Genomic DNA, 25,170 nt, shown 5'->3' on the forward strand with positions numbered 1-25,170 from the left:
CTGGAGAAAGGGGGGGGGGGTTGCCTGTGATGTATATGGCTGGAGATTCCTATAGTATCTGCAAATTTCCTGAAAACTGATTGACAGGTTGGATCCGCCCAGTCAACCTCTCACGTGGTTCGTTGAACCGTTTGGAACGCAGCGTCGTGCGTGGTGCACGCTGCATGGCGCAGCAGCTGATTGGTTCATGTTAGTCCTGCCCCGTTATGTTAATGAGGCCGGCGTTGCGATTTTTTTTACTGCTGTGTTCCGGGGGTCCGCCATCTTGTTTTTGTGTCCGTTTGGAACGGGGTCTGAGATCAGCGGGGCCGCCTCGGGGGTATTGGTGAGTTGGACTGGGCCTTCCAGGAGCCAACCCTGTGAGCCGTACATTGGAAGCACTTTGATCTGTACGGGATGATGCCTGTCACTAGTGCTGTGGGGGCAGGGCTTTGATCTATACGGGGTGATGCCAGTCACTAGTGCTGTGTATTGGAGACGTGGTGCGCGCCGCGGTGTAGAGTACTATTGTGTGGGGGTACCCACGATGCTGTGCATGCCCTCTCTTGCACTTATCTACTGTCACCTCCATACTCTCCCCACCCTCCGTGTCACCTCCATACTCTCCCCACCCTCCGTGTCACCTCCATACTCTCCCCACCCTCCGTGTCACCTCCATACTCTCCCCACCCTCCGTGTCACACCGCTCCACACCTTCCTTCCATTTCCTCCTAGAGACCTGGGCTGATTTAACCCCGTGTGAGGAAGATGCAGGAAACATTCAGCCGTCTGTCGGTTTAACGCTCTCTTCCGCCCTTTGGGGGGCCTACCTTGAAATAGTATGCGTTGCACTTCCTGCCACTTCACCTGGCCGCCCCTGCCCCCCCCCTCTCGCCTCCCCATCACCTTTTAGCGCATGTTCCCTAATTTGATTTGGAAAGCTACGTAAATAGATAGAAGAGGGTCCCAGCAAGTCAGAGGCGAGTTCTCTTGGTTAATATTTTCCTTTATTTATATATATATATATATATATATATATATAAATAATGTGTGTGTGTGTATATAGCACCGTCATATTCCGTAGCGCTGTACAATGCGTGATCAGGACCGGCAGCCATTGCGTCACATGAGAATTCCGGAAATGATGTTGAATGTCCTGAAGCGGTTAGCGGTGTCCAGGGGGCCTTTCTTGTCTTTGTATACGTGCCGGGGGACTTGGGCTCATGTTTGAGAAGCCGTCCTCGCTGTTTATTCCCCATCATCTCTCTTCTCCTGGTTAGATGTCCAGCTCGCCGCTGTCTAAGAAGCGTCGCGTGGACGGATCGGATTTGAAGACGGGTTCAAATTGCTCATCCTCGAATTCAGTGAGCACTGATCTTACTGCTCCAGCCAACGTGAGTGTGCGCTCCAACCCCCCCACACACACGGGTGACGCCATCTAATTCTCATCCTTATTCTGCTGATTTTAGGGCATGGCTCGGAACGGAAATGAAGCGGAGATCGATGAGGGTCTCTATTCACGGCAGCTGTAAGTTTGGGGAGGATATTTCTCGCACACGCACACGTGTGGCGCCGGGTACAGTCGTGATCTTTGTGCTTGTCTCTTGCTTTGTCAGGTACGTGTTGGGACATGATGCCATGAAGCGCATGCAGAACTCCAATATACTTATCTCTGGGATGAGTGGTCTCGGTGTGGAGATCGCAAAGAACATTATACTGGGGGGAGTGAAGTCCGTGACCATCCACGACCAGGGGCTTACAGAGTGGAGAGATCTGTCCTCACAGGTAGCCATACGGCAGCACAGAGGAGGCTCGGCATCGGGCGCAGGTCGCCTGGACGGTAACTAATTGTCTCGTGTCATCCGGCAGTTTTATCTTTGGGAGGACGATGTCGGCAAAAACCGCGCGGAAGTTTCCCTCCCAAGACTTGCAGAACTAAACACTTATGTGCCTGTGTCAGCGTTCAGCGGACCCCTGAGTGACGACTTTCTGTCTGGCTTCCAGGTAACATGCCGGGCTCGGCCAGCAGCTTACCGCGTGGCTTTAATAGTGTGATCTGGAACTGAAGCCACCGCTTTCTTCTCGTTTTGTTCCTCCTCAGGTCGTGATTCTCACAAACTCTTCCCTTGAAGAGCAGCTTCGGGTTGGCGACATCTGTCATGGCAAAGACATCAAATTTATTGTAGCTGATACCAGGGGGCTGTTCGGGTGAGTGTGCGGCTGCCGCCAGCGCTCTCAGGTCTTGGCGTCAGTCTGTTTTTATCGGCGTGTGTCCTGTGTGGCCCTCGGTTCACCGTCTCTCTTTGTTGTCTTTTTCACAGGCAGCTGTTCTGTGACTTTGGGAAGCAAATGGTCGTTATGGACACAAACGGAGAGCAGCCACTCAGTGCCATGATATCCATGATTACCAAGGTACGAGGCTCCCCATGGGCCGTGCACCCCGTGTGAGACACGGAAAAGAAAACGGGATTGTTAAATGAATGGAGAGAAGGTGGCAGTGTGAGCTCGGTATCATTTCACGTTGGTCTCCAATGCAGGATAACCCCGGGGTGGTGACCTGTCTGGATGAGGCTAGGCACGGATTTGAAAATGGAGACTACGTAACGTTCACCGAAGTCCAAGGCATGACGGAATTAAACAACTGCGAGCCGGTGGAGATCAAAGTGCTGGGTGGGTAACGCGCTTCTGGAGCAGGCAGTGTGGTGGCCGATGGCTCCACGATGAGTACTGGTTAAACAAGCCAGCCGGTCGGCCTGCTTCAGACCGCCCCCCCCCCCCCCCGGTTTCTACCATCTGTGAAGCCTCAACGTGATCTGAATCATGAGAATATATATAATTATCTCAGATTATCAAACTATAAAAGCTGGCAAATTGGGACAATGTGAAGACTCTCCTCTCAGAGGAGCTGCAGACCCCAATTCCTGTTTTGAGGCATCGGGGTCTGCTTGGCACATTTTACCGGCTTTGCTCTTGTGCGTTAGGTCGGTGTGACCGGTACCTGTTCCACGCAGTATGATACCGGACTCCGGAGTGCGTTTGGGCTGCAGCGCTCCCTCATGCTTTAATATTCTCCTATATGTTGGATTTCACGTGTCTGCTGTCTCTTCCTCTTCAGGCCCCTACACGTTTAGTATCTGTGACACAACCCGCTTCTCGGATTACGTCCGCGGGGGAATCGTCAGCCAGGTCAAGATGCCGAAGAAAATCAGTTTTGTGAGTGTTTCCCCTCCTCGTGGTTGGGAATCTCCGCCGGGTATTTTAGAGACATGATTTAGGAACCTGGATTTTCCTTTTCTTCTCAGAAACCTCTGAAGGAAGCTCTGCAGGAGCCTGAGTTTGTCTTCACTGATTTTGCCAAGTTTGACCATCCTTCCCAACTCCACCTCGGCTTCCAGGCCCTGCACGAGTTCCAGAGCAAGAACGGCCGTCTTCCTCGGCCCTGCAATGAGGTGGGTGCCGTGTGGCGGGCTCCCTTTGGGCTGGGATTGTTGCCGATTGCTTGTTGTGAGTAAAACGTAGAACCGATTCTCCCGTCCAGGCTGATGCCAGCGAAGTCCTGTCTCTCACCAAGGAGATAAATGAGAAGCTGTCCAGCTCGGCCAAGCAGGAGGAGCTGAAAGAGAAGCTAATCCGGAAGCTGGCGTACCAGGCCACGGGGAACCTGGCCCCTGTCAATGCCTTCATCGGAGGTCTAGCTGCCCAAGAGGCAATGAAGGTAAGGTCTCCAGGCCAGCCCGTCCGTACTCCGGATTGTGGGAGCTGCTGCTCATTACGTCCGTTTTGTTTAGGCGTGTTCCGGTAAATTCATGCCCGTCATGCAGTGGTTGTACTTCGATGCCGTGGAGTGTTTGCCCGAGGAAGAGGACGCGATGCTGACGGAGGAGCTGTGCAGCCCAGTAAGCAGCCTGTGTTCGTCTCATTCTCCTGTCTGTCTGTTTGAACTTCATTAACGCTTTCCCTGCTCTTTTATACCAGAGGAACTCTCGTTATGATGGCCAGATTGCGGTATTTGGATCAGACTTGCAAGAGAAGCTGGGCAAGCAGAAATACTTCCTGGTAGGACTTGCCATTTCTGTACCGTAGAGTATTTGCTAAGCGTGCGCACGGTGTCCACAGGAGACGGCTTCATTTTATCACTCAAGGGTTCGCTGCTTTATGGCTCATACTGATGAGGACCAGTGATGTCCCAAAGGCCGATACTAATCAACGCCGTCCTTCCAGGCTGCAGCTGCTCTCTGGGAGGGATCGCGGTTCAGCTTCATACCCTCAGTGGTTACCTGCTGGCTAGTATGTGCGCTGTGAGGATACGGCGTCCGCCAGGGTTTTGGTGTCTCCTTTTGCGTCGCGCTCTGTTGGTTTTACCATAGAAGTGTCTTTCGTCCATTAAGCCAGCTTTGTGTTGTGCAGGTTGGTGCAGGTGCCATTGGCTGCGAGCTGTTAAAGAACTTTGCAATGATTGGTCTGGCAGCCGGAGAGGGAGGAGAGATCACCGTCACGGACATGGACACCATAGAGAAATCTAACCTTAACAGGCAGTTCCTCTTCCGCCCCTGGGATGTGACGGTAAGCAGCTTGTTCCAGTGCCTTCCCTGCCTTTATTAAATGTGTATGTGTTTATATAACATATACGGAGATGTATAACGTGTGGATCCGCCAGCCGTGTCCTTCGCAGCCATGTTTTTGAGCTGAGCTCAGTATGGTTGCTCTTGCGTCTCCATGAAGGCGGATTACGCTTGTTTTGGGAGCTGATGGCGTTTTTTATTTTCGTAGAAGATGAAATCTGAAACGGCTGCAGCGGCGGTTCGGCAGATGAACCCAAACGTGCGCGTCACCGGTCACCAGAACCGCGTGGGGACAGAGACTGAGAAGGTTTATGACGATGACTTTTTTGAAGCTCTGGATGGCGTTGCCAACGCGCTGGATAACGTGGATGCTCGTGAGTGTCTATCTGCGGAGTTTGGGTGGTTAAGTCAGAATGTCGTCCTCGCTGTGCTACGGCTGTAAAACTATATTTTTATTTTCAGGGATGTACATGGACCGCCGCTGCGTGTATTACCGCAAGCCGCTGCTGGAGTCTGGTACGTTGGGCACTAAAGGCAACGTCCAAGTGGTGATCCCCTTCCTGACAGAGTCGTACAGCTCCAGCCAGGACCCTCCGGAGAAATCTATTCCCATCTGCACCCTGAAAAACTTCCCCAACGCCATCGAGCACACCCTGCAGGTGAGGCCGTTGGTGAAGGGTTTGTCGCGGAATGGCATTTGGGCTTTGGCTGACCCGGCCCTGTCTCTGGCGTGGCACCCGAATCATTCATCTTTGTTTTTGCAGTGGGCTCGGGATGAGTTTGAGGGACTCTTCAAACAACCAGCAGAAAACGTCAACCAATATTTAACGTGAGTGAGAATGGGCTTAGGACTTTGGGATGCGCGGTGGATGTAGGGTGGGATATTTAACCCTCTCCTTGTGTACCGGGATTGTGTCTGTAGCTGCCAGGCTGGTCATGTAGAGGCAGCCTTACTGAAAGATGGCGCCGTAGCATAAGATGCCTCTATTGGCCGGGCGTTAGTTTTCTCGCTTCCCGTAGAGACCCCAAGTTCCTGGAGAGGACCTTGAAGCTGCCGGGCTCTCAGCCTCTTGAGATTATTGAAGCCGTCTACAAAAGCCTGGTTACGGAGCGGCCGAAGAGCTGGAGTGACTGCGTATCATGGGCTTGCAACCACTGGCACAGTCAATACAGCAACAATATCCGCCAGCTGCTCCACAACTTCCCCCCTGAGCAGGTGAGTCCTGCCAGCGCATTTCACGCGGCCTGGTGCATTTCAGGTGGCTCTGTACACGTCCAGATAGCGCAGTTCAGTGGTGCTGAGGTGGCTTCATGCAGTTATAGAAATAGGGTATATTGGGGGGGGGGGGGGTTGGCTTCTTGGCTGTGTCTGTAACTTGTGTTTCTGGGGAGGGAGATCAGTTTTTGTTTTTTACTCTCAGCTGACATCTTCTGGAGCTCCCTTCTGGTCGGGACCCAAGAGATGCCCTCATCCTCTTACCTTTAATACAAGCTGCGTGAGTACCTGGAAGAGGGTGATGGCTGGGGGTACTTTACTACCTATGGTGACCTTGGTGCAAATACTGCATGACATGACTTGTGACTTAACTCCTGCCAACGTCTGCTTCGGATGCCAGCCAAAGAAAGCCGCACATGCCTATTGAGCCTGTCTCACGCCGTGCCCCCTGTCGTCTCACGCCGTGCCCCCTGTCGTCTCACGCCGTGCCCCCTGTCGTCTCACGCCGTGCCCCCTGTCGTCTCACGCCGTGCCCCCTGTCGTCTCACGCCGTGCCCCCTGTCGTCTCACGCCGTGCCCCCTGTCGTCTCACGCCGTGCCCCCTGTCGTCTCACGCCGTGCCCCCTGTCGTCTCACGCCGTGCCCCCTGTCGTCTCACGCCGTGCCCCCTGTCGTCTCACGCCGTGCCCCCTGTCGTCTCACGCCGTGCCCCCTGTCGTCTCACGCCGTGCCCCCTGTCGTCTCACGCCGTGCCCCCTGTCGTCTCACGCCGTGCCCCCTGTCGTCTCACAGGACCTGCACTTGGATTACATTATTGCCGCTGCTAACTTGTTTGCACAATCGTATGGCATCTCGGGATCTACAGACAGAGCTGCCTTGGTGGAGATTCTGAAATCCGTGCGAGTCCCGGAGTTCACTCCCAAGTCAGGAGTGAAGATCCACGTTTCGGACCAGGAGATGCAGAACGCGCACGCCTCCCTGGGTACGGCCGCTGTGTGCGCAGTGCGTTTTGAAGAGACGCCGGGTCCGCTTCCCGTCCGCTTAACCGGAATTTGTTCTTGTTTCAGATGACAGTCGCCTGGAGGAACTGAAGATCGGCCTTCCCACCCTGGACAGCCTCAGCGGATTCAAAATGTTCCCCATCGACTTTGAGAAGGTGAGTAATGTCGGCGAAGACACGGGAGGTGTGGCTCGTCAACCGGCTCACTGACACGATGGCGTCGTGATTATGTCAGTCTGTGCAAAGCTCTGCGAGGCCGTATTCTTGCCACGGGTCGGGATGATTAACGCAGCTGCATTTAGATGAAAGGATGTTTTCCTTTACTGAGAGGGTGGTAGATAAGTGGAACTGCCTCCCAGCCGCAGACACACACTTAAGTCTTTCTTTTTAACTGTCTCAGGACGATGACACGAATTTCCATATGGACTTCATCGTGGCTGCGTCAAACCTGCGAGCGGAGAACTACGAAATCTCTCCGGCTGATCGTCACAAGGTGCGCATGGCTGTCCGCGGCTGCTCTCGCCCCTCACTTCTAGTTTGGCTCCAGAATATTTCAGGGGGATTGGTGGGCTGTATAAGTTGGTTCTGGATGAATGAGCAGGTATCGCCCGCCTGGTCCGTGCGCAGTGTGGGAGTAATTGGGTGACTGCCTCCCGGCAGGGTTCTGCCCATTTAGATCCCTATTTAACAAAAGACAGGAGGGGAGTTTATTCCACAGAAGAGAAATCTTACAAGAAGCCATAATCTAACACGAGGGCCCGAGGCAGAGAAGGAATGTAATGAAGTTTTACTTTCCGAAAAGGATTTTAGCTCAGTGGAACAGCCTCCCAGCAGAGGTGGTAGATGGTCATACCGTGAGGGTATTAAACATGCATGGGATAGGCCTACGGCTCCTGAATCTAAGATGAGACCAACGACTGACTTGAGTCTTTACTGGGGGCCGTTCTGCCTGTATGGTGGTGGTGGTGGGGTCTCTCTGCCGTGGTTCGCGCATAAATCTCTCCTTTTCTGCAGAGTAAACTGATAGCCGGCAAAATCATTCCAGCCATCGCTACGACCACGGCGGCTGTGGTGGGTCTCGTGTGTTTGGAGCTCTACAAGATTGTTCAGGGACACAAGAAGCTGGAGTCCTACAAGAACGGCTTCATGAACTTGGCGCTTCCTTTCTTCGGCTTCTCAGAGCCCATCGCGGCCCCCAAACACAAGGTGAATGAGCTGTCCATGTGGGTATTGTGGGGCCGTGGGGGCCGTAGCCCTTCTCTCACCCTGCGCTCTCTTCTTAGTACTATGAGAATGAGTGGACGCTGTGGGACAGATTTGAAGTGAAGGGAATCCAGGCCAGTGGCGAGGAGATGACACTCAAGCAGTTTCTGGATTACTTTAAGGTGAGTTTCTCGTGGATCACCAGACACAGTGCCTGCCGGCCCCGGGAAACTTCGGGGGGGGGTGTATACTGCTGGCGAAAGGACTTTATGGGGGGTCTTTACAGATCCGGCACCTCGTTATACCAATCTGTGGGTTTCTTGCAGGATGAACATAAACTGGAGATCACCATGCTGTCCCAGGGGGTCTCCATGCTCTACTCCTTCTTCATGCCAGCAGCGAAGCTCAAGGAACGCCTTGAACAGCCGTAAGTGACCTCTGATCAGTGCTTTGGGGGGATGTAATTTGGGGGTCTGGTAACACAGTATGGGGGCTTTGTGGGTTTGGAGTAATACAGTAGGGGGTGGGGGTCTTGTGTAATACTGTGGGGGGGGGGGGGGGGAAATCTGTGTGATGTCTGATTTGGGTGGAGGCTGGGGAGACAGTTTCCATACGTGGCCTTAAATGCGGTCCAATGTTCTGTGTGGCGCAGGATGACGGAGATCGTAACAAAGGTGTCCAAGAAGAAGATCGGGAAGCACGTCAAGGCTTTGGTGTTCGAACTTTGCTGCAACGATGAGACCGGAGAAGATGTGGAGGTTCCCTACGTGCGCTACACCATGCGCTGAGCGTGGCCACAGCCGGGCAGGAAGAAGCACTGAGGCAGATTTGGGGGGGGTGGCAGGGACGAGGGTTAAAGATTTGGGATATTTCATCTCCTGCTCGCCCCTACCCCTTCCCTGCAGTGATGGGATTGGGTCTCTTACCCCTTCACGTGTCTGGTCTCTTGTGGAACTTGTGAGCACTTTGTGATTCTCCCTTGTAGAGCGCGCCCCCCCCCCCCCCCACTCCTGTCTGCTTTCTGTCCGTGGCTCGTGCTTGCACTGGCCCCACTTCCCCTTCTGCTACCGGGGCCCTGCTAGTAGAAGGCTTCAATGCTTTTGGGGCCCAGAGCCTCCATTCTGCATGGGGTTAACAGGAATGCCCAGGCTTTGGTGTATCTACCTTGCCCACATAAACCATGGCTGGGGCCAGAGGGGCCACGTGCCGTAAGATAAAGCTTTAGTGTAACGGAAAGTACGAGAAAACTGCTGATCCTTTAGAAATGTTTCTTTATACTGTGTTTGAATCTGAAATAAAACAAAGAATGCGGATTTCTCGTGGACTGAATTTGGGGTGAATAGGGGGCGTGCAGCGGTGGTGTCAGTGAGTTGTTGGGGGAGGGGGGGTGTAGCCTCACGAAGACCCCCTTTGCAGCTTGTGTGGTGCGTTCCACACCTGTAACTGTTCCGGCTGCTGGAACGGATGAAGGGAGCAGTGGACACAGATGATTTATACCCCTGGGGTGGTTTAACTCACTGGCCAGGGCAGCTGGAGTAAAAGGAGAGAGTTGGTGGGGGGTGGGAGGTGATAACGCGAGGGAACTAAATATTGTACACACTGGACAATCACTGGGGGGGGGGCGGCAAAAAATGGGGGCTTTAAGCTCGTCAGGTATAAAGGGCAAGACAGGCGGGTCTCTATGCCATGTTTAATAGATCGGGTCACAGTACCCCGCGTCCCTTCGGTGACTGAGCCTGAATGACATTTGACCCGTTTTAAAGCCTCTGTTCTGTGGTTGTCGCTCGCGTGTGACCTTCCCTTGACGTCATATCTCCGCGTCCCTTGACTGGCTCTAGTGTTTGGAACTCTCCGGCCGCTCCCTGTTGCTGTCACTGGCTCGAGCTGACTGGTCCGCTAAGGCTGCCAATCAAGAATACGCCCAGCCTACTTCCTGTCGCCTACCTTCCTAGGCTCCCCCCTATGTCTCGCGCATATATTCTCTTTCCGCTCCTATTGGCCTCTGCTGGCTGTCACTCGGGCGCTATTGGCTGGGGGCGCACTGACTCGAATGACGTCACGACGCCGGTGGGCAGAGGCTGGTCGGATCAGAGCGGGAGAGAGCTGACGGTAAGGGTGTGTATGTCGGGCCTAGTTTCTCTTGGGAAGCGGTCGCCGTGAATCCCCGGTTCCTTATTAGCTGGCGGACAAGGGGCGAGAATGACGTCAGGCAGACGCCAAGAGCGATAGACAGTGACGTCATGAATGTGTACATTGCGTTAAGGGGCGTCCTGGCAGTGTTACTGCCAGCTAGATTGCCAGCTCTGCAGCAAAGAGGTTTTCGCATGTGAGTCTGTGCTTCTCCAGAGACACGAATGCTGACACCCTACCAGCCACTTGGCAAAAAGCTTGCACTCTACCTGGTCCAGTCACCCAAGGGGCTGCCATTCGCGTTGCTGTAAATCTGATTCTGTAGTCAGGATTTGGCCCTCTAACCCGGTGACAGAGTGGCCAGCGGACGCCCCATGGGATATTCTTCGGCGCTGGGGCAGGGCATGTCCTGCATTAACCCTTTTCTGTTTGCCTGCCAGGAATGGCTGCCATACGCAAGAAGCTGGTGATTGTGGGGGATGGGGCGTGCGGGAAGACATGTCTGCTCATCGTCTTCAGCAAAGACCAGTTTCCTGAGGTCTACGTGCCGACGGTGTTTGAGAACTACGTGGCCGACATCGAAGTGGATTCCAAGCAGGTAAGTGGCCGGGCCCCGGGGCAGGCAGGGGCTCCTGGAGCGTGGGGGTAACACACCTGTCTGGGTCCTTCCAGGTGGAACTGGCGCTGTGGGATACAGCGGGGCAGGAAGACTACGACCGGCTCAGACCTCTCTCCTACCCCGATACCGACGTCATCCTCATGTGTTTCTCCATCGATAGTCCTGATAGTTTGGGTGAGTTCTGCCCCAACAACCCCCTCTTCCCCATATCGGACCCCCTCTTCCCCATATCGGACCCCCTCTTCCCCATATCGGACCCCCTCTTCCCCATATCGGACCCCCGCCCCTCTTTATTTATTACTTCTAAGAATTTGTCTCTTTGCAGAAAACATCCCCGAGAAATGGACCCCAGAAGTGAAACATTTCTGCCCCAACGTGCCCATAATCCTGGTGGGGAATAAAAAAGACCTGAGGAACGATGACCACACTCGGCGGGAGCTCGCCAAAATGAAGCAGGTGCGAGGGCGACTCACAGGGGGGTCGTGTGTCCCGGTGTCTGTGTATTAGGAGGGGGTGAGAGGCGCGTGTCCAGGTGTGTGTGTATTAGGAGGGGGTGAGGGGTCCGTGTCACGGTGTCTGTGTATTAGGAGGGGGTGAGAGGTCCGTGTCACGGTGTGTGTGTATTAGGAGGGGTGAGAGGCGCTGTCCCGGTGTCTGTATTAGGAGGGGGTCCGTGTCCCGGTGTCTGTATTAGGAGGGGGCGCGTGTTCCGGTGTCTGTATTAGGAGGGGGTCCGTGTCCCGGTGTCTGTATTAGGAGGGGGCGCGTGTCCCGGTGTCTGTATTAGGAGGGGTGAGAGGTCCGTGTCCCGGTGTCTGTGTATTAGGAGGGGTGAGAGGCGCTGTCCCGGTGTCTGTGTATTAGGAGGGGCGAGAGGCGCTGTCCCGGTGTCTGTGTATTAGGAGGGAGTCCATGTCCCGGTGTCTGTGTATTAGGAGTGGCGTGTCCCGGTGTTGATGTCTGTTTTCGGCCCCCAGGAGCCGGTGAAGCCGGAGGAGGGCAGGGAAATGGCCAATCGGATCGGAGCATTCGGGTATCTCGAGTGTTCAGCGAAGACGAAGGACGGCGTCCGCGAGGTGTTTGAAATGGCGACACGCGCTGCGCTGCAGGCCAAGCGAGGACGGAAGAAGAACACGTGCGATCTCCTGTGAGGAACACGCTCCGGGCCGCCCACGTTCCCTCTGCCTCCACACTCCTTCTGTACGCCCACCCCAGCCACGTGCACCCCCCCGGGCAGGGAGGAGAATCAGGACCTCCTCTTGACTGTGAGGAGTACGAGGGGAACCCGCACTTGCCCCTCCGTGTCACAGCCCAGCAAAAGGGCCGCCCGGAAGCCACGTTGTACGGATTTTCCGTGTACTGCTGCCCCTGGAGGGGTAACAAGCAGCCGGTTTCTCCTGCTTTCCTTATATGTCTGTGAGGAGGAGTTAACCCTTTGCTGCTGTTGGGAGGGGGGGTGTCTCTGTGCCCAGAGCGTTGTTTTTAACCCTTTACAGTAGAAGCGGTCCTGTTTCTTCGCAGGGGTCACGCGTGGGATGGGTTTTTTATGATGTCTGTGGATTCTCTTCACTTTTATTTCACGTATTGATGGATTTTTTCCCACCAAGTAAAAGTGCGAATAAAATTTGTAACCAAGTTTAGTAACCGGCGCGTGGCCTGTGCTTCAGGTAAACGTCTCCTTGTGGCGAGGCTCAGTCCACGTATGGATAGTGGGTTCTCTTTCTATAACTGCCCCAGGGTATGAAGGGGCACAGGAAGAGGCGTAAAGGAGATGTGCAGGCGGCCACGAGGGTCTCTGCCTAACATGCCAGTAAAGAAGCTATATTTCCTGTCCAGGCGCTTGCGGTAACAAGCAGTCATGTGACACTCAGGCTCCGCCTCGCGGCGGGCTGAATGCTTTACGGCAGGATGTCCTTCCACCACTGCGCCTGCTGCTGTTTCCATGGAAGCTGCACTGGCGTGTTCACGGCACATGTAATCGTGTTCGGGACAGAACGCGACATGTGGTGGTTACAAAGACCGTTTTATTTGAAGGCGTGCGGGCCGTGTCTTTACGTAAGGAGGGCAGGTAAGTGTTTAGAGGGCAGTACGAGTCACTAAATACCCCACGGCTGGCCACTTCATCTCCGAACAAACCCCGGGGGGCACTTGGAGCCCCTGTGGCGTCTTTGTTGATGTTGCAAATCACAGAGGCGCATGCAGGTTCTCCACAAACGTCTGGTAATACCTCTCTGTGGAAAAGGGGAAACTTAGGGCAAAAGAACTGGAAGTTACCCCTGCGGCCACGTCTCACCCCACGTACCATCGTCGGGGTTGATGCCTCCGTGTCGCAGGAGAAAGTCTAAGACGACGAGCGCGCAGTTGGGTTTGAATTCCTCCGTGGAAATGGCCTCCTTCACCTGGGGAGCAAACAGCCTCGTGTTTAAATTACAGAGTGAATCTGTGGCCTAAAACACGTGGCTCATACCCTTACCTTGGCCAAGGGCCACAGGTAGAATTCCTGAACTTCTCCGTCTCCCACCAGTGGTTGGAAGTTCTCGGGAACCTCCAGATCAAACACAAACTGGCACTCGAGATACAGCGCCTCCTCCTGTCTGTACGCGTAGCTGCAGGGCAGACAGACCAACATGACCACGTGCCACCCAACCCTCTCCCCGCTTTGTGTGCCACGTGGCCAGCATCGAAACGTTAAGGGAAGTCTCTCCGTCCCTAAATCTAGGATGACTGGATTAAAGCAGTCAGAGGACGCGCAGGTTTTGGAACGGCCGTCGCCGTCAGCTGTAGACCCACGTGAGACGACACGCCGGGAAACAGCATTGACAGGGAGTCATTCCGAATGGCAGCCACTGACCTGACCGTTCCAGCGGACCTAGCCGTGGCCGCGAGGGATGGTGGGATGCAGGCCTCCTCTGCGCACTCCTTGAGAAGGGTCTCCCAGACGCCAGCGCCGGCCGCCACGCCACCCGCTGCCTGTCAAACAAACAAAACGTGAGGACACGGCGCCAACCACCACGCCAGCTCTGCCCGTCCGTCATCCTCACCAGATGGTCCAACATGCCCGGGTAGGAGGGTTTGCTGGCAGAGCGACGGCCAAGCCACATGAAGATTTCGTCACCTTTACGGAGGTACCCGTTTACGTGTACCCCATAACGTGGCACCCCAAGGAGAGCTGCGGAAACAAAGCATGGTTACAATTCCCCCGACGGGACCAACTGTCTACATCCTGGGGGGAGGGATGGGGTGGACGGGGGGAGGGGCAATATGGGCCACTACCAGCATGTTCTGTTATTCTAGAAATGCCACAAAGCCGCGCATGACGGAGCCGGCCGCTACATACACAAAAGGCCACGGCCGCACCTTACCTCCCCTGCCTCGAGCGCACGTGGCCGATACTCACGAGTGGCAGCTCGCTCCATGCTGAGGAGGGGAACGTCGCCAAACAGATGCTTCACGTCATAGAGCTGCAGGGGAGTCACAGGGTGAATGTAGTGAGCGCTGGGGACGTGGGTCACGTCACAGGCAGAATGACACGGCGTCACGTGGACTCATCTTACTGCCCCGTCATGTGCCAACTGTGACAGTCACATGTCCAACGTTATCAGACGTGGCCCTTTCACCCGCCTGCCCCACCGAGCTCACCTCGTCCCTCCACTCTTGGAGACAGGGGGCCACGTGGTGAGAGCGCAGAGCCCGCATTGTCTCCTGTACGGCCGCAGTCCTCTCCTGGGGGGTCTTCAGGTTTTCAGCCAGATCCAGCCGACCAGGGGCCCCGCCACGAAACGTGAACACATCCGGGTGCTTTGAGAGGAGCTGGGCCACGGATGGGGCCACCCAGCCCACCCTCCGGCCGCACACGCAGAAGGGTACGCAGCCTGTGAAACACATTGCAGACATGTGCATGGCCGGCCTGCCTGCCTCCTGTAGGGCATTATGATAAAAATACAGGGGGGGGTAAAATGTGCACGTGGCTCATTCAGTGAATACAGAGTGGGGGTATAAAGTAATAACAACAGGTATTTAACCATTACACGTATCACGCGGGTGGCACAGGGGAATACTAACCAAATAAACACGTGACAGGGGGTAATTACCCAATCAACAAACATGTGACAGGGGGTATTAACCCATTAAACACGTGACAGGGGGTAATAACCCAATCAACGGGTGATCGGGGGTAATAACCCATTAAACAGATGACACAGGGTGACAGGGGGTAATAATTACCCAATAAACACGTGACAGGGGGTAATAACCCAATTAACACATGACATGGGGTGACAGGGGAGCAATAACCCATTAAACACGTGACGGGGGGGGGTAATAACTCGTTAATCACGTGACGCAGGGTAACAGGGGGTGTATTTTATGTTTTTACCTTCCCGCTGCAGACTATTCATTTTTAGGATCAGCTGCAGAACGCGCTCAGACCATCCGCCCGCCGCCATCTTACTCCTCCTTTGAAGAGCTTACTTCTTCAGAGGCATCTTAGTACGTCCGCCGCCATCTTACTCCTCCAACGTCATCTTTATGTGCCGGCGGCCTTCTTACTCCTCCAATACACTTCCGCTATGTTGCTCCACCGTGTGCAGTCATTTTGGTCCTCCAGCGGCCATATTAAAACTCTTGCCACAGGCCTCCACGAGTCAGTGAACTGGTGACTCAGGGCCGCTCTGAACGGTTCTTTGAGTCAGTGAACTGGTGACTCAGGGCCGCTCTGAACGGTTCTTTGAGTCAGTGAGCTGGTGACTCAGGGCCGCTTTGAACGGTTCTTTGTGTCAGTGAACTGGTGACTCAGAACTGCTCTGAACGGTTCTTTGAGTCAGTGAACTGGTGACCTTCATTTTAAGTGAAGGGGTTTTCCATCACCTTTACCCACCACAACTCTTATGTATTCAACGTTATCTTACTGCACCCGACTCCATCTTATGCCTCCAATGCCATTTCACTTCCCCGGACTCCATCTTACCCTTCCAACACCCTCTTACTGCGTCAGCTGTCACCTGACTCAGTTCCAACATGTTACTCCCGTTTAAATCCTTCAGGTGGCATTTTGGTCCTCTTGTTGCCACTTTTTCGACGCTGCGGTCGCTTATCTGCAGTCTTGGAAACGCGTAGCGATGCTGGATGATGGAGACTTTGGATAGACAATTAGATGCAGATCGGGGGATTTAACAACAGAAGTTTATTTAAAAAACAAGGGGCAATAAGCTGTTGTCCCTCAGGCCGTGTTACTCTATTTTAAGATTTGCACACATTTCCACAGAACATTTCCTGGTTCATCACTCGTGGCCCGTTCCCCTCTTTCCATCTTCTCTCTCTGTGCAGTCTTCATGGCAGCTCAGTTTCAGGTCAGAGATATTCATTAGCGTGCAAGGTAGATCCTGGGGGGATCCCTGTTTGGATTCGTGGTCTCGGCTTGCCACCATGGCTTGCCGTATGGCGCTAACCCACTGCTGCTTGTTAAAAGAGTCGTTGGCATGTAAGGTATGAGCTTGTCCCCTCGTCCGGTCACGGAAGCTCACGCGGAAGAAATTCTTGGCTGATAAGAGGAAAGAAATAACATTTAAAGATGGCACCCCCTCTGCAATGGGTCTGTGGGATGAAGCATTAACATGGGACCTTACACGGATCTGCCATAAGGCAATCAGTCCTTTGACGTTTGGGTGTAAGGGGCGGTACCCAAAAATCACATGATCACCAACAGTGGGAAGTTCTGGGAGAGCAAATAAGGTTTAATGTAATAGTAAAGCTAAAAGACATTACAGCGAGAAATCTCAATGCGCCCCAATTTATTTCATCGGGATTGTGAGCCTCACAGTCATTTTTACCTCGTTCATTAGTGGGGGTGAAAGCCCCGCGAATGGAGCCGCTAATTCTCACTTCACCATCCGGCAGGTCCTCCAGCACAAGTTCCAGCAAAGGGATTGGCTGCCGATACACCTGGAACTGCAGCTGGTCATTTTGTGACACTGGCCGAGTGACGACGAGGACCTTCTCAAACAGGAAGACGTGGAGCCTCTGGTGGAGAGGTGGGACAACGGACATTAGAAGGGGACTCCCAATGGAGATACATCCCTAAAGCTTGGAGGACAATGACCTAAAGGGCCAGCCCGAGGCCTCAGTGACCCTCCACGGTGTCTCCAGCGTGCTGCCCACCTGCCCTTTGTTGTTCCTGAGCTCCCCGTGGCAGTGCAGGAAGTTGGAGCGGGAGACGTCGCCTTCATTCTGACTCTCGTAAAGATAGGAGAGCCTCCTGCGATAGGAGTCGCATTCTGCCTCGCCCGTCTTTCTGTTAATGTGGGTAACAATCTCTTGGACCATGAGGACCTAAAAGACAGAGGTCAAAGGCCAGAGGGCATCGCAAAAGTAAGAGCGAGAAAATAGTCAAAAACATATTGGATGGTTTATTTTTAACATTACTGAGCAAAAACAGCGGGATTTCGAAATAAACATTTTGAGAGGTTGACAAAGCGAGCTGTGGATTCACGTGTTAGATGGTAATCGACGTGTTACGGTGAAGGGCGACACGTTCCTCGTGGTGCCCTCAGGATCCAAGCGGCACCCGACGGGCCCTGAACTCACCGACTGGCTGAGCGGAGCGTGGTCCGGGTTCTCCAGCCCCGTGTGTCTCAGCACTTCCTTCAGCAGCAGCGGGTACTTCACCAGCCCTCTTGAGATCGAGCAACGTTTTGGCAGAGGCCTGGTTACTGCAGTAGGCATCGTAGGAGTGAAGGCCGGGCAGCTGGAAAGGAGACAGGAGCTCAGAGGCACACGCTGGGTTCATAAAGCACATTAGGTCAGTCCTGTAAAATGGCAAACTGCCCCTTTAATACCCCCATGAAGTAACTCTTACCCAGTCCAGCAAAGCGGGTCCCACCTGGCGCAGGGTGCCGTCCTCTCCCCTTGGGCGCTGTAACCTATTAAGCAGATCTGAGGCCGTTCAGAGAAGGAGGGTGAGTGCACAGTGTACTACGCTACTGCTGTGTGTGCATCCTGTTCATATACTTAATGGCCATGGGAGGTAATATCTGGGCTGTGTTTACCGGGGATGTGACGTCGCTCACTGTAACTGGGTAAGGACGTCTTAAATTCATGTCAGGTGGAGCCGGCGTGATCACATGCGTGTGGCAGAACACGCTGCGGGAGGCTCCGGCTTTCATCATACAGTGCGTTACACGCTACGCAGGGCCTATACTCATCGCTAATGAAAGGGGCAGTAGAGTCACCCTTTGCCCACTTGAGGGTAACTGCCTGATGCACCCACGGAAAGTCCCATTTGGGGTTCCTGGCCGCCCTGTGACCCCTCACACCCTGAGCTTCTCACCCTGGTGCAGCGGGGGCAGCGTGTCGATGATGCCGAAGATCTGGTTTAACTCCTCCGGAGACATGATCTCGAGCTTTAACATGGGCTCGTAGGAATTCTGGGGCAAAACAGAAGAAATGCTGACAGCCTAGTGCAAGGCACATTGATGCTCTGCAGGAGGGGGTATTGTGATGCTCTGCAGGAGGGGATATTGTCAGATATTTTATGAGGGAAAACATGTATTCTATATATTCTGTATTTTACATGAGCACAAAATGGAGTCAGAGCCATTTTAGTTTATAGTCATATAGTGATTATTTCTTTCTGTCTTTGTTCCCTCTATAATTGAGAACAAAGAAGTATTCATGTATATAGATGTTTCAGTATATATGATCCAATTAACGTTATCTTCCATGAGAAAGTTAAGGAGTAGACACTGCATATCCTTAGGAATGTAAATTGGAATGGGGGATACGTCGTAAGACCCCCAAAACCTAATTTACTACCTAGGAGGCAACGTCTGGAGATATGGGCGACTACAGAGACCTGATTTACTATCTAGGAGGTAACATCTAACGATAAGGTGACCAAGGATAAATTCCTAACACATATGTAACGGTCTTAAGTTATTTCTTAGACCAGAGGGTCTCTCGCAGGTAAATTAAGAAATTACAACGGTGTAAATATGAGTAGAAGTCCTAATTATAATGGGTAAAACCCACCGTTATGATTGGATAATTCCAATCAAGAGGTGGAGGCTATGATAATAAGCCCTGTCTTTAAAAGCTTATGTCTTTAATAATTGGGGGACTCACCCTGGAACTCACCTTAAAAACGGACCTGAGAAACGCACCCTGAAACAGACAGACCCTGACGGACTCATTTAAATTTACCCCAGAGAATTGGAATCTTAAGATCCTGACACCATAATTTTACTCTTAGAGTTACTTTGAGTCCCAATCTATATAACTTTTAGAAAGTTATATTTCTTTCCACTTAATTTCTTGCCGCTGAACCTGGATTAATTTCTGCAAGGACCGGTTGGACCACAGCAACAAGTAGTGGTAATTATAATTGTTTTATTATTCTGAATAGAGATAAATTTTGTCTTCTTCATATAGAATTCCCTGTTTCTGGGAAATAGCAAGTATTTGGCATTATTGTATATGACGGCTTGTGAGACGGCAGCTTATAACCCGTGATAATGACAATAATGAAAAGGTATTTGTACCTATAGATGAAGTTTGACATCATTTGCATCTATTAGGAACTTCACTAATACTCTTAGACATTATTAAATTATTTTTAATATTATATTAGTAGAACTAATAGATAAAGTGAGTAAGTGATATTTTATTATTGCCCTGATGAAGTTTCTGTTTTATATCATGCACTGTATGACTCATATATATATTTTATAAATTGTGTTTACAATAAATAATATTTTTGATTGACTATCGTGGCGATATCTCTCTAATTTGAATTATAATTTTCGGCGATCTGAAAGAATTTAGGATCGGAGATAAAATATAGGGTATCTCCTTAAATTAATATTGTGGATGTGGTCCTACAATGTCTGGTAGCGTCGTTATTTTGCGTGTGATAAAATATTGGTTTTACCTATTTTGTCTCATTAATATCCCTAACAATATTTTGATGCTCTGCAGGAGGGGAAGGGGTATAGTGATGCTCTGCAGGAGGGGAAGGCTATTGCGATGCGCTGCAGATTGCTTTACCTTCTTCACCAGGTTGAGATCCTCTATCAGTTGATGCTCTCCTTGTGTCATCTCAAAGATCACCTGTGGCAGATACCCCGTTATACACGAAGTGGACAAAACCCCCCCCAACAACAGACTCCAGAGACCCCCAGCTATCAAGAGATGGGATCCATCAGATCCCTTTAAACTCACCTATCTGCCATAACCCTTTATTCCGCCCCAGGCTCCTCTTTCTCACCTCCTGTCTTTTGACCTCTCGTGCAGACAGCTCCTCCCTGGAGTTGCCGAAGGTCTCGCTCCACAGCTTGTTGCCCCTCTTTTTCCCTCCGCTTCCAGGGTTGCGGTTTCGGGGAGAAAAGCTGAACAGGCGGCTGTCGTTCTTACTGCCAATGGAGTGCTGCGCATGTAGAGGGGTATTAACGAAGCCCGTCCACCGTGGAGCCCCATCCAACCATTTTGCTGCCCCCAGATTGTTCTGTTACCCCGTTACCTGGATGGAAAGGCTGAGTTTCTTCAGGGGGGTGACTTTAGTTTGGTGGGGGGCGCTGGTCGCCGACAATGCTTTGGTGACAGGTTTAACCCTCTTATTGCTGGGCTCCTGCGTGTCGCAGATGGAGAGCACAGCATGAGCTCATGGATCCTGCGCAAACAAACGTCTCCGACCCCAACATACAGCGGGGGGACACGGAGCGAGAGAGATGGACAGACAGGCCGGGGGACAGACAGACAGACACGGGGTCTCAGAGGGGGTCGTGGCCCCCATGGGTTTTGGGTCCTCACCTTTTCCTCAGGTAGCTGGTTTGGGGGGGCTTCTCCTTGCTTTCGCCTCTTCAGCTAAAGAACAGAGAAATGTCAGTTTGGGGCAGAGACCCCCAGGGGCCATGATTCACACGCCACGTACATACGTGTGTACATACCCCAGAGCTGTCAGACAGGGACCCGCTGGTGTACGAGCGCTCCCTCTGTACAGGAAGCCTGCAGGGGTAGAAACAAGCAGCGGTGACCAGGGGTGCAATAAAGGGGCAAATCACCAGCTCGGAGGGGCATAAACGTAATTGTTCCGTCTTGGACGCGATCGGATGCTTTTGTAGGAATCTACGGCAGGATTCTGAATGTGGAGCAGTCACCACGAAGAGCGATGGGTTGCCGACTGCTCTGAAATCTGACGGCTGAGGGTGCTCGTTCTGTAAACCGGACATCCAGAAGGCAGCAGGGATCGGCCAGAACGACTCTCGGAAGGAAAGCCCGCAGGACCGTTTCACAGCCATTTTCATACCAAGGTTCTCCGTCGTCCTCATGCATTTTTTCCTCCCCATTCATGGTTTCAGCGACTGGTCCAATCAAGTGAAGTTCCTGGTGATCATGGCCATCGGTGGTCCTGGACCTACAGCAGATGCAGGTGCACAAGGTGTCTGCCGTCAGAGCTCCATCAAACCTCCGCCAGCTTCTGCTCTGACATTTCCGCCTCTAACCACGACTTCCTGCCACGAGCGTCTCACGAGGTTTGGGGCCGATCATCACTTCCTGCCTGCGAGAAACTTCTACCTGAATGCTGGGGCGGGGGCGCTGGGTTAGATTGCCAGCCGAGGTAATCAGAGCAGTAACTACACCACGAGAGGGCAAAATGGACAGCCACGGGAGAGGCGGCAGTAAAATCACAGTGTTACTACACGGACATGCTAAGTGCCACGTTCTGGCCTGTATGATGTATGATAAAAGGAGATTGAGAGTCCTCATTTATATTCGTGGCAGAGAGCGACACAGAGACACGTTTACAGCAGTTTAATACGCTTTGTATAGAAAACACACTTATAGTGAGAGAGCCCAGAGTGCTCCCTGTCTGCTCTCGCTTTGCGTTGCCCCCTTGCTGGGCACATCAGCCATCCTGCGTCTGCAGTTCCCGTTTGTGTTTGAGTAGAGCGTGATACTGGTTCCGTGTGCTCTCGATGCTGCTCTGTAAAGAGGCCACGTCCGCCGCCAACAGGATCCCTGGGCGGAGAAAACACGGAGAGACAGACGTGGTAACGGCGTCTCCACACGTCAAAACAGCAAGGAGAGAGAGCGCTGCCTTTCACTCACCCTCGCGGAAAGCGCTCTGTGCGCGGCGCAAACTCTGAGGAACCAAAACGCCGAACCAGCGTAGGGGGTCCTGAGGATGAGGCGGCCCGTGGCCCCGGGCATCTTCCTCTGCCCTGACTGCTCTGGATGTTTCTGGGAGACCTTTCCGGTGACGCAGTCCTGGAGGAGAGAGAGAGACGTGTTATAGACCGAGAGAGAGAGACGCGTTATGAGGGGTCTTCACAGCCACTGCCTCCACGTACCACGCTGTGTAATCGGAGGGGCTCCTCATCATCAGCTAGAGTGTGCGCATTTATTTTCCTTTCCCCTTCACTTTCTTCTCTCCCCTCCCCTTTCCTCTCACCTCGTTTCTTTCCCCCTTCCCTTTCTTCTCTTCCCTATTCTCTTCGTTCTCGCCTCCTCTTTTTGTTTCCCCTTCCTTCTCCTTGCTCTTGCCTCCTTTTTTCTCTTTGCCCCCCCCTTCCCGTGTATGCTAGGTGGGGCATACAGAGAAAGTCCAATCATTATGCACATCCCTTTAAGCTCCGCCCAGTGGCGACAAGGCTCCGATATGTACAGAGATGGCCCCTTCACCTTAGTAAATACAGTCCACAAGCTGACTATCACGCCACGCACCTGGCTCAGAGGCACCTGGCTCCTGCACCTCCCGGTTTTCTCTTCCGTTCTTGGCGTCTCGTTCTGTGGCCTCCACGCGTTCCACGCCAAACTCCGCACCTCCATCTTCTGTGCGCCTGGACAACACAGGAGGCAAACGTGAGATGATTCTGCTGGACAGGGAATTAATTAAGAAGCTAAACTTAGCACCCTAATAGAAATAAATCCCACGGCGGGGCTGGGAAAAGAAACCCACAGCAGGGGGGCAAGCAGGACCTTCAGGGTAACCTCACCTGTCCAGGACCGCCACGGACGCCACCATGTTCTGCTTGTACTGGAGAGAAGACACAAACTTATTCCCCATGGAGTACCGGGACTGAGAGAGCAAAAGCCATCCCTGCAGGAAACATAAAGGGTCACGCATGGCATGGGGCAAACACCACAACTGCCTCCATCTACCCCAAATACCAAAGGCGTTGTGGACTGGTGACAGAGGGAGGGGTTTAATCAGGGCAGAGCCTGCCTCCCCATCAGTAAAGCGAGGAGGTGCTGCTGTGCGCAGTGGGAGGAGTCTGAGGAGCTCACCTTCTCAATCAGCTGGTTCAGGGCATCCCTCTTATGGCTGAGGAACTCCAAGTCCTCCATGAGCCGGAGAGTCAGATGGTCCAACTTCTGGCACATGCCAGGCAGGGTGTCCTCGGGGGCAGGTGCCATCCTGGTGCCCCTAACAACAACAGCAGCAGCATGAGTCCCCCTGACACCATACTCTGCACCATTACACACGCTGAGACCCCCGACACCATACTCTGCACCATTACACACGCTGAGACCCCCAACACCATACTCTGCACCATTATACACGCCGAGTCCCCCTGACACCATACTCTTCACCATTTTACAGGACACCCCCTGACACCATACTCTGCACCATTATAAACGCTGAGACCCCCAACACTATACTCTGCACCATTACACACGCTGAGACCCCCGACACCATACTCTGCACCATTATACACGCTGAGACCCCCGACACCATACTCTGCACCATTATACACGCCGAGTCCCCCTGACACCATACTCTGCACCATTTTACAGGACACCCCCGACACCATACTCTGCACCATTACACACGCTGAGACCCCCAACACCATACTCTGTACCATTATACACGCCGAGTCCCCCTGACACCATACTCTGCACCATTTTACAGGACACCCCCTGACACCATACTCTGCACCATTATAAACGCTGAGACCCCCAACACTATACTCTGCACCATTACACACGCTGAGACCCCCGACACCATACTCTGCACCATTATACACGCTGAGACCCCCGACACCATACTCTGCACCATTTTACACGCTGAGACCCCCGACACCATACTCTGCACCATTATACACGCTGAGACCCCCGACACCATACTCTGCACCATTATACACGCCGAGTCCCCCTGACACCATACTCTGCACAATTTTACAGGACACCCCGTGACACCATACTCTGCACCATTATACACGCCGAGTCCCCCTGACACCATACTCTGCACCATTTTACAGGACACCCCCTGACACCATACTCTGCACCATTATAAACGCTGAGATCCCCGACACCATACTCTGCACTATTACACATGCTGAGACCCCCGACACCATACTCTGCACCATTATACACCCTGAGACCCCCGACACCATACTCTGCACCATTATACACGCTGAGACCCCCGACACCATACTCTGCACCATTATACACGCTGAGACCCCTGACACCATACTCTGCACCATTTTACACGCTGAGACCCCCGACACCATACTCTGCACTATTACACACGCTGAGACCCCCGACACCATACTCTGCACCATTATACACGCTGAGACCCCCGACACCATACTCTGCACCATTATATACGCTGAGTCCCCCCGACACCATAATCTGCACCATTATACACGCTGAGACCCCCGACACCATACTCTGCACCATTACACACGCTGAGACCCCCGACACCATACTCTGCACCATTATACACGCTGAGACCCCCGACACCATACTCTGCACCATTATACACGCTGAATCCCCCTGACAACATACTCTTCACCATTATACACGCTGAGACCCCCTGACACCATACTCTGCACCATTATAAACGCTGAGATCCCCGACACCATACTCTGCACTATTACACATGCTGAGACCCCCGACACCATACTCTGCACCATTATACACCCTGAGACCCCCGACACCATACTCTGCACCATTATACACGCTGAGACCCCCTGACACCATACTCTGCACCATTTTACACGCTGAGACCCCCGACACCATACTCTGCACTATTACACACGCTGAGACCCCCGACACCATACTCTGCACCATTATACACGCTGAGACCCCCGACACCATACTCTGCACCATTATATACGCTGAGTCCCCCCGACACCATAATCTGCACCATTATACACGCTGAGACCCCCGACACCATACTCTGCACCATTACACACGCTGAGACCCCCGACACCATACTCTGCACCATTATACACGCTGAGACCCCCGACACCATACTCTGCACCATTATACACGCTGAATCCCCCTGACAACATACTCTTCACCATTATACACGCTGAGACCCCCGACACCATACTCTGCACCATTATACACACTGAGTCCCCCCGACACCATACTCTATCACACGGGGCAGGTAATACTCTGCAGCACTAGACATGTCATACCCTCTCTTCAGTGCCCTTCTTGCTGTCGCTCCTGCTTTCAG

General features: G+C 53.0%; 4 protein-coding genes and 1 pseudogene across 6 annotated transcripts; 2 read left to right on the forward strand and 3 right to left on the reverse strand.

Moving 5' to 3' along the window:
- The first annotated feature begins 1,241 nt into the window (after positions 1-1,241).
- LOC149274011 (ubiquitin-like modifier-activating enzyme 1) lies at positions 1,242-8,748 on the forward strand. The gene is made up of 25 exons (XM_089505867.1): positions 1,242-1,373; positions 1,449-1,507; positions 1,596-1,764; positions 1,849-1,983; positions 2,081-2,187; positions 2,301-2,391; positions 2,517-2,649; positions 3,095-3,192; positions 3,282-3,428; positions 3,518-3,694; positions 3,768-3,875; positions 3,955-4,035; positions 4,387-4,542; positions 4,750-4,915; positions 5,004-5,200; positions 5,306-5,370; positions 5,562-5,757; positions 5,963-6,037; positions 6,550-6,739; positions 6,825-6,913; positions 7,158-7,250; positions 7,772-7,963; positions 8,041-8,142; positions 8,287-8,387; positions 8,613-8,748. The coding sequence occupies exons 1-25, from the start codon at positions 1,260-1,262 to the stop codon at positions 8,746-8,748; spliced, it is 3,177 nt and encodes a 1,058-aa protein (XP_089361993.1). The 5' UTR covers positions 1,242-1,259.
- Positions 8,749-10,532: 1,784 nt separating this feature from the next.
- LOC149274012 (transforming protein RhoA-like) lies at positions 10,533-11,860 on the forward strand. 3 transcript variants are annotated; one of them, XM_089505930.1, is made up of 4 exons: positions 10,533-10,688; positions 10,763-10,883; positions 11,035-11,165; positions 11,687-11,860. In XM_089505930.1, the coding sequence occupies exons 1-4, from the start codon at positions 10,533-10,535 to the stop codon at positions 11,858-11,860; spliced, it is 582 nt and encodes a 193-aa protein (XP_089362056.1). The 3 variants fall into 3 exon arrangements, with proteins under 3 accessions (XP_089362056.1, XP_089362057.1, XP_089362058.1); XM_089505931.1 differs by having other exon boundaries at positions 10,533-10,661; positions 10,796-10,883; XM_089505932.1 differs by lacking the exons at positions 10,763-10,883; positions 11,035-11,165.
- Positions 11,861-12,893: 1,033 nt separating this feature from the next.
- Positions 12,894-15,154, reverse strand: LOC149274013 (uncharacterized). The gene is made up of 8 exons (XM_089505876.1): positions 15,085-15,154; positions 14,349-14,581; positions 14,107-14,170; positions 13,751-13,878; positions 13,561-13,679; positions 13,183-13,315; positions 13,012-13,108; positions 12,894-12,940 (listed from the first exon to the last, which is right to left on the reverse strand). Exons 1-8 carry the CDS (start codon positions 15,152-15,154, stop codon positions 12,894-12,896), a joined length of 891 nt encoding a protein of 296 aa, XP_089362002.1.
- An 834-nt stretch (positions 15,155-15,988) lies between these two features.
- On the reverse strand, positions 15,989-20,998 carry LOC149274014 (rho guanine nucleotide exchange factor 3-like; annotated as a pseudogene).
- Positions 20,999-21,606: 608 nt separating this feature from the next.
- On the reverse strand, positions 21,607-23,117 carry LOC149274015 (vacuolar ATPase assembly protein VMA22-like). The gene is made up of 5 exons (XM_089505877.1): positions 22,989-23,117; positions 22,697-22,800; positions 22,425-22,540; positions 21,810-21,968; positions 21,607-21,719 (listed from the first exon to the last, which is right to left on the reverse strand). Exons 1-5 carry the CDS (start codon positions 23,115-23,117, stop codon positions 21,607-21,609), a joined length of 621 nt encoding a protein of 206 aa, XP_089362003.1.
- Between the last annotated feature and the right edge of the window lie 2,053 nt (positions 23,118-25,170).

This window comes from Sceloporus occidentalis, unplaced genomic scaffold, assembly GCF_023333645.1.
Source record: "Sceloporus occidentalis isolate IW3139 unplaced genomic scaffold, rSceOcc1.0.p SCAF_351, whole genome shotgun sequence".
NCBI classification, from domain to species: domain Eukaryota; kingdom Metazoa; phylum Chordata; class Lepidosauria; order Squamata; family Phrynosomatidae; genus Sceloporus; species Sceloporus occidentalis.